General features: G+C 46.5%; 1 protein-coding gene across 2 annotated transcripts in view; it reads left to right on the top strand.

Annotated features, from left to right (window-relative positions):
- epha4l (eph receptor A4, like) overlaps window positions 1-7,500 on the top strand; it is a 58,677-nt gene that overhangs the window by 19,359 nt on the left and 31,818 nt on the right. For both annotated transcript variants that reach the window (XM_083773833.1, XM_083773832.1), the window contains exon 4: window positions 5,997-6,152. In XM_083773833.1, coding sequence (XP_083629959.1) covers window positions 5,997-6,152 — 156 coding nt within the window. The remainder of the gene's footprint in view (window positions 1-5,996; window positions 6,153-7,500) is intronic.

The raw sequence follows: 7,500 nt of genomic DNA, 5'->3' as shown, positions 1-7,500 counted from the left end.
CAGTTTCATCGCAATCGGACGCTGCGTTGAGGAGTTGTGGCGATTTGTACAAAGCGGGCTACTCCTGAAAACTGTAGGAGCCAATCGTGGCCAATCAGGATGGAATATGAGAAATCAAACAAACCTGTCTTGATCACATGACTATGGAGATCTTGTGTACCGATTTGCGTGAAATTTGGATAAAATCTGAAGGAGTAATAATAGAAAATGTGTTTTACATATGTCGGCCTCCTGGTGGCGCTATAAAGAACAGATGTGAAAATTCCAGACAAAGGTTTTTCCTTGGCCTCTAGGGAGTTGGCATACAAAGTTATCCACAGATCCGTGCAGGTAGAGGTAAAAACACTTTTCGGCCAGTTATAGCGCCACCTTGAGGCTGAGTTGAAATTGTTCATGTGGCATTTCGTCCTCGGCCTAGTGGGAATGTGGATTTCAGGATGGAGTGTGAGAAATCTGAAAGACCGGTTTCGTTGAATGGCTCTAGAGAGACTGTGTACCAATTTGCGTGATGTTTGGACAAAATCTGTAGGTGTACTGTGCAAAAACTTGTTTTGCACAAAGCGGCCTCCTGGTGGCGCTATAACAGGCCGCTCTGGAAAGTTTGGGGCAGAGGTTCATCGTTGGCATCCAGGGAGTGTGTGTGCAAAATTTGGCATCGACCGGGTTAACGGTGGCCGAGATTAGCTGCTCACGGACACACGGACGGACACACACACACACACGGACGGACGGACGGACGGACGGACGGAGTGCAAAACATACTCTCCCCCCATGCCTTCGGCCTGGTGGAGACAACAATAGTGGGCACCACAGCGCTGAGGGCCAAAGTTGCTCAAGATCCATGTTGTTAGTAAAGGACCCTGGCCTGTTTTACTGGGAGTTCTCTGTGCGTGTTGAGTGTGTTATTCTTTGTGTGTGTTTAACTCATTTAAAATGTTGCCCATCGTAACTGTTATGACTTTCGGAAGCAGTTTTTCTCTTAGTCATTTCCATCCTAGCTCTGTTTTTAGCTCATCTGGTTCTTTGGCTTGTATTCATAAGTGTCAGGTTGGAGACATTTTAATTAGGGCAGCTTCTTGGGTGGGTTTGATGAATTGCGTCGAGCAAAAATACAGTTATAAATCATCGGCCACTTGACAGACAGACTGCTGGCAACTCTCATGCACCTTGGCCTGAGATACAGTTTTCAGGGTGCATGATTGTCAGCGAGGTTGGCTTTTATATTGTTAGCGTTGTTAGCCTCACTGGCTTTTGTTCTTCTCCTAATTAACACTAGCAATGAAGTCAGCGTCAGCGCTATCTTTGTTTGGTTAGCATTGTTACGAATGTTAGCACCCTCGGGACCCGTGTTCCCTCCAGGTCAAGGTTAAGACGGGTAGCGAGTGTACGTCATCAATCATGGTGATCGGTTTCGGTGACCGTGTGTCCCTCATCTATCACACTGATGGCTTTCGCTGGCCGTGTGGCTGTGTGTCAGCGTCGGAGCCGGAGGTAATTAATAACCCCGGCGACAGAATTAATGAGTTAACCTGCTCCATTCTCCTGCTGTTCTAATGACAGATGCTAATGGTTAGCAGCTAGTTATATCTTCTAATAGCCAGCAGCTCAGGTGTATGGATATAGATGGTCTTTTATTAGTGCGTGCGTGCATGTGTGTGGGAGTGGAGAACTTATACATCCCTGACTTTCAATGCAGGGTTTGTTTTTTATTCAGTCAAGGACTGCTCGCAGGGGTAAACAAAGCGCTACTGGAATAGCAATGCATTCTGACTGGTGCTGCCATCTGAGCAGCCGACAGCCTTCCACAGGGAGACCAACAGAAAGAGGTTGGAGAGACACAAAGAGAGAGAGAGGACTAGGGCAGAACAGGGAGGCTGAATAGAGAATCCTGTTCCTTAAGGTGGAGGAGAAGGAGAGGCTCTCCTTGCCCTGAGGTCTTGAAAACTGATCGCTCCCTTTTCAAAGGGCGGCTTTGTGAGGATGCCTCTGACTGCGACTGAAGAGCACTTGCTGTCTGTTATGACTACGAGAGAGTGACCGAGTTTCATCACCTAAAGAAAATAAAGCACTGCGATAAAAGGGCATGGTAAAGCGATATAGTTTGAACGTAATGCCTTTTTGGTTATACGCTTACTGTGCAGTCAGGGCAAGCCCAGTTATTGTGCATTGCATTCCAGAGTTTTGGGATCACTTTTCTAGCACGAGTATGCTCTCATACTCTTAGTCCCTTGTGAATTGGAGGCTTTGTTGTGTAGGCTGCACAGTTACCGGCCCATCTAGCTTTGTGTGTGGGTCACTGGAGGTGGGTTTACGTGGGTCGATATGTGGGTAGAGTGTTTTTTCCCCTTTCTTTTGGCTGTAGTGCACGCAGCGTCCGCAGCTTTTCAAAGTCTGTTGTGTAGGTAGTTGCTACTTTGAAGGAAACTCAGCGTTTTAGATGGTTTCCGCGTGGGTAGCACTATTGTATCCTTGGCTTTTTGTGGATATGGCGGGAGATAGATCTTTTTTTGTCACGAGCAGCAGTTACCATTTCTCTCCTCATGCCGCGTGGCCAATTCAGCCAGCAGAATCCCCACCGCCCGGACAAAACTACTCATTAACTCCCTAAGCCTGCTCCTCAGCCGTACCCCAATGTTCTCACCCCCTTCTTTCCTCCAAATGTGCTTCAGCTGAGAGACAACGGTCAGAGGGACAGGGAGGAGGAAGGAGTGGACAAAAGGGGGGGATGGACTAAAGCAATGGAAGAGGATTGAATGAGTGAAAGTCTGAAAGAGCTGGTGGGGGGGGGGGAGAGAAAAGGGGTGAAAGAATGTGATGTCCTGGTCTATGAGGGATTCCATTCTGAGCAGATCCAGAATAGAACAGTAAGTCACCAGTCCCTTTGTCTGCCTTTGATCTTTCAGCTCAGGGATTTGGCACCTGACAAACCCTCTCTGTCTGAAAGGAGGCCTGCAGAGAACGAGAGAGCTAGAGAGACGAGGAGAGTGGTATAGAGAGATAGAGGAGGAAAATGGAAGGGAAGAGTAAGAAGAAATCGAATAATGTAAAAAAATATATAAAGGAAAAACTTAGTGGAGAGTTACTGCGTGAAAAACAGGCCCTGTGGACATGAAGGCAGAGGGGTGTGGAAAATATGGAATTACGAGAGCTTTCTAAGAGAGGATATGATGAGGGTTTCTCAGCTAGAAGCCGTAAAAACCGAATCCATGTGTGTTCACGTGTGTGTGAATATATGTGTGTCTATGTCTCAGTGTGGGTTTGCCACGGCTGGCCTGGACAGTGATAAATCCAGTGAGTCTTAAGGGAGATTCCTCACCGAAGGCACGGCCTCCTGGACCACCCACTACTGTGGTCTCTTCTCTCGCACACACACTGCTAATGGGAACCAAATTCTCCAGCTTTACTTGAGTATCACCCTCTCGCTGCCTGTGCCATTTCCTTTCTGCAGGATAGCTGCTCCTGTAAACATTGATTTGTATGTTGATGTCATATTTTCAAACACAATTTCCGAGTTGCAGAATATCGCAGGATTGGACGGCAGCACAGTGCAATAGTGCAATAGTGAGGAGGGGTTTAAAGGACAGCTATATGGCACTTTGGGGTGAGCCTGGGACAGCTTAATCATCGCAGACTGAAAAACTCGTCAACTGCGCACCGTGTGAGACTTGAGATGCATCTCTTTTTAAAGAGGCTAAAGCCCAAAGGCCCTGAAGCATGCAGATCAATTAATTCTCTCTCTCCAGCTTTTTGTATGAAGTCATCAGCCTAAAACAGCTGGTTGCCCACACATTGACCTTTGGATGCTTTCCTGGTCAGCGCACAACCACAAACCCTAGCTAGTTTGCGTTTTGTCACCCGAAACGGTCACAACCTCCCCCTCTCTCATCCCCTTACAAACAACACCCACAAGTCCTAGCGTCTGTGTCTCTTGTGAAGTGATTAGGCGTTAAGGGACTGTCAGAAACCCTTAAAGATAGAGCGATAACACAAAGCACCTCCGCGTCTAATCTCTCTTCTGTGTGTGACAGCGAGGAGAAGCAGAGGCTTCTCGCACCCCTGCAGGCTATAATCAAAGAGGCCCTTAGCTTAGCGTTAGCGAGTGAAGCGGCAACGATTTGGCCCTGATTGACTGGGTGGATGGGTATAGAGAAAGGCTCAGCAGGTAGCAGCTAGCCTGGCTCTGCTAACGCTAGGCTACGCTAATCCAACCACTGGGGAGAGAGAGGCTGCAGGGCAAAGAGCCCAACTTTATTATTATGCCTCCAAGGAAGGGATTTCCCTAAGTTTACAGGGTTTGTGGATCCTCTCTGTAGTCTGTATGTGTGTATGAGGAGACGACTGCTTCTTGAATGATGGAATGTGTTTTTCTTGGAGGGTGGAATTCCTCCTGTGTGTGGTATATGTGGAGAGGCATTGATCTAAATTTTGAGCGTAGCATATACATGTGGGAGTCTGTTTACAAGACAGTGTTCCTTGCATGTAGGATTTCATAGTGGATTTATGGCTGTGGTGTGGGAGTTCATGGTTTTGAATACAGTTTGGGAAATTAGTTGTGTTTTTTGTCAACACATGTTTTATTTCGGGGGGAGAGTGTGTATGTATGTGTGTGTGTGTGTGTGTGTGTGTGTGTGTGTGTGTGTCTGCATGTGTGTGTGTGTGAGTGTGCGTGTGAATGTCTGTGCCTTTTTATGATGTTGAAATACCCACTGGAGACAGATGGGTAAATCCATAACCAGGATAAAACATAATTAGAAACTTCTAGTCAACTGCAGAAGAAAATACCCCTCCCCCACCAACACACACACACACACACACACACACACACACACACACACACACACACACACACACACACACACACACACACACACACACACACACACACACACACACACACACACACACACCACCCACCCATCCACTCCACCACCACTCCCCAAAAACCCAAACCACTATCCCCTCTGCATGGCCCCAATACCATTCGCCGCTCATTGCCAAGTGCCCGGCCACACGATTGATTGACAGGCTGTTTGGCCCAATCGGTGTCCTGGCTGTCTGCACCGCACCTCTCACAGAATCATTCTATTGTCCTCCTCTTCTGGTTCAGCGCTCAGGGGGTGAAACACAAGCCGCTAGGCTGCCCCAGCCATTATAGGAAAGGACAGAGCAGGGGGAGATTCATTGAAAGAGGAGCCCTCCAATCAAACTGTCAGTCAAAAGAAAGGCAAGCACTGTCGCCAAAGTAGGAAAAGTGTCACTTAGGTTACCATTTCACATGCATTGTGTGTGTGTGTGTGTGTGTGTGCGTGCGCGCATGTGTGTGTCAGGGAAAACTGCTTCTATCTTGTATTATTCTTAATGTTTTTTGTTTTTTTTGTGGCTTTCACCTTTATTTTATATTTATGGAGGGACAGACAGTAGGCTAACAGGAAATGGGGAGAGAGATGGGGGGGGTGACATGCAGTGAAGGCCGTCGGGATCGGGAGTCGAAGCCGCGGCACACTGCCAGACTGGATTACCAGCCAAGGTGCCTGAACCACTGAGCCACGGCCCAGGCCATCTTGTATTATTCTTAATAATGAAGTTCATGTACTCGCTGCCTTTCCAAGAAAGAAGAGAGATTAGCTAATAGAGACGGGTTGTTGACCGGTTGCTCACGGGGGGAATGAGCATTATTTTCCTTCTTATATTTCTTGTGATATTTGGCTGACGATGACCTGAGGAATTTGAGGGCTTTGGTTATTTTTCTTGGCAATTACACGATAAATTAACTTTTCGAGACAATCAACAAGTGTGTTTTAGGGTCAATGTGGGAAAAAAATCCAATAATGTTTTTATAATCTACTAGATCTTCTATTGCATACTTTGTCGTACTATTTTCGATTTGTTTTTTAAATGTATATTTTTTTATAAGCAAGTTAAATGAATTATTGTACCTGATATATTTTACCATTCTTTGCGTCTCGCTCAAAGCACCATTTGTTTGCCTCTTGCAGCCTGTAAGATCGGTTCCTTCCGCGCCCTGGCCTCAGATGGCTCCTGCTCCAAGTGTCCACTCCACAGCTACTCAGTGAGAGAGGGATCCACGTCATGTACCTGTGACAAAGGCTTCTTCCGCTCAGAGACGGACCCTGCATCCATGCCCTGCACACGTAAGTACACACACACACACACACACACACACACACACACACACACACACACACACACACACACACACACACACACACACACACACACCAGATATGCACACCCACACACATGCACGTGTAAAGCTGCAGGCGACTGTGGTTTTAATGGGGATCCTTTGATTTCCAGGTGGTACTAAGTGATCTGTCACTGTGACAGAGAACTAATGGGGGTGTAAAACACTGCATTCCACATCCACTGCAGGGAGACCACAAAACACCCTCACTGTCAGTTCCCTTTGCATCTTTCTTCCTTTCCTCCTGTCCTTCGCTGTCTGTCCTCCATTAAACCAGGCTGTAAGTGTGAGTCAGGATCTCAGCAAATGGTAGTTATCTCTCTGACTCAACAGAGCTGTGATAACAGTTAACATAATATCCTCCTCCATGCTCACATCCTCGTCCCCCCCCTCTCTCTCTCTGAGTCATTGAATACATACTGTGATACACAGTGAGAAAAATCATGAAACAAAAATCTGTCAATTCCTACAAAATGAAGGTATATGTAAATAGCACTGAAACACTGAAACGATTTCCCTATATTCATTCATTCATTTATTTTTGCCAGCTAAAACATCTGTTGTGTCAATTAGCTCACAGTTGGCTAAACGTTTGGGCCGAAGGATCTGTCGAGTTCATGAGGATTCATCACTCAACAAAAGACTTTATTGAATCCCACAAACTACCTAACACTTAACTGTTTAAACCCCAGCTGAGCTAACGCCGAGTACCTAACACTTAACTGTTTAAACCCAGGCTGAGCTAACGCTGCAGAGTACCTAACACTTATCTGTTTAAACCCAGGCTGAGCTGGCACTACTACCTAAAACTTAGCCGTTTAAATCCTGCTATATTTTGTAAACCTGACCTGAATTGCCAATAATAGTCGATCTTCAAGATGTGCTATTTTTGGCATATGTTTTCCCAAAAATAGGGATGACAGGGATCACGTTTAAACCCTGCATGGCTGATGATAAACTTAACAAAAACCTGACTGTTTAAGCCCAGACTGAGCCAAGACTAAACATTTCTTGATTTAATAGCATTGTGATTTAGTGCTGTTACATGGAACCTGATCTTAAAACCAACGCTGAGCACACAACATTAGCCGGCCTCTCCAGCTGACCTCCTGCCGACCTTTACCCCCAGTCTGGTCACCCGGCCAACATGAACTTAGAACCCTCCCCCTGGCTGTCTGTCCGTTTTGTTTTTCTTTTGGCCGTGTTATTATTTCTTCGTCTCTCCTCCGCCTCTCCCGCATGCTGGAGCTCCGCAATTACAGCTGCCACTCAAACATCCCTCCATCTCACATGTT

Source organism: Protomyctophum parallelum (genome assembly GCF_964188405.1).
Source record: "Protomyctophum parallelum genome assembly, chromosome: 9".
In the NCBI taxonomy this organism is placed as follows: Eukaryota; Metazoa; Chordata; class Actinopteri; order Myctophiformes; family Myctophidae; genus Protomyctophum; species Protomyctophum parallelum.
This window is presented reverse-complemented; position numbering and strand designations above follow the sequence as displayed.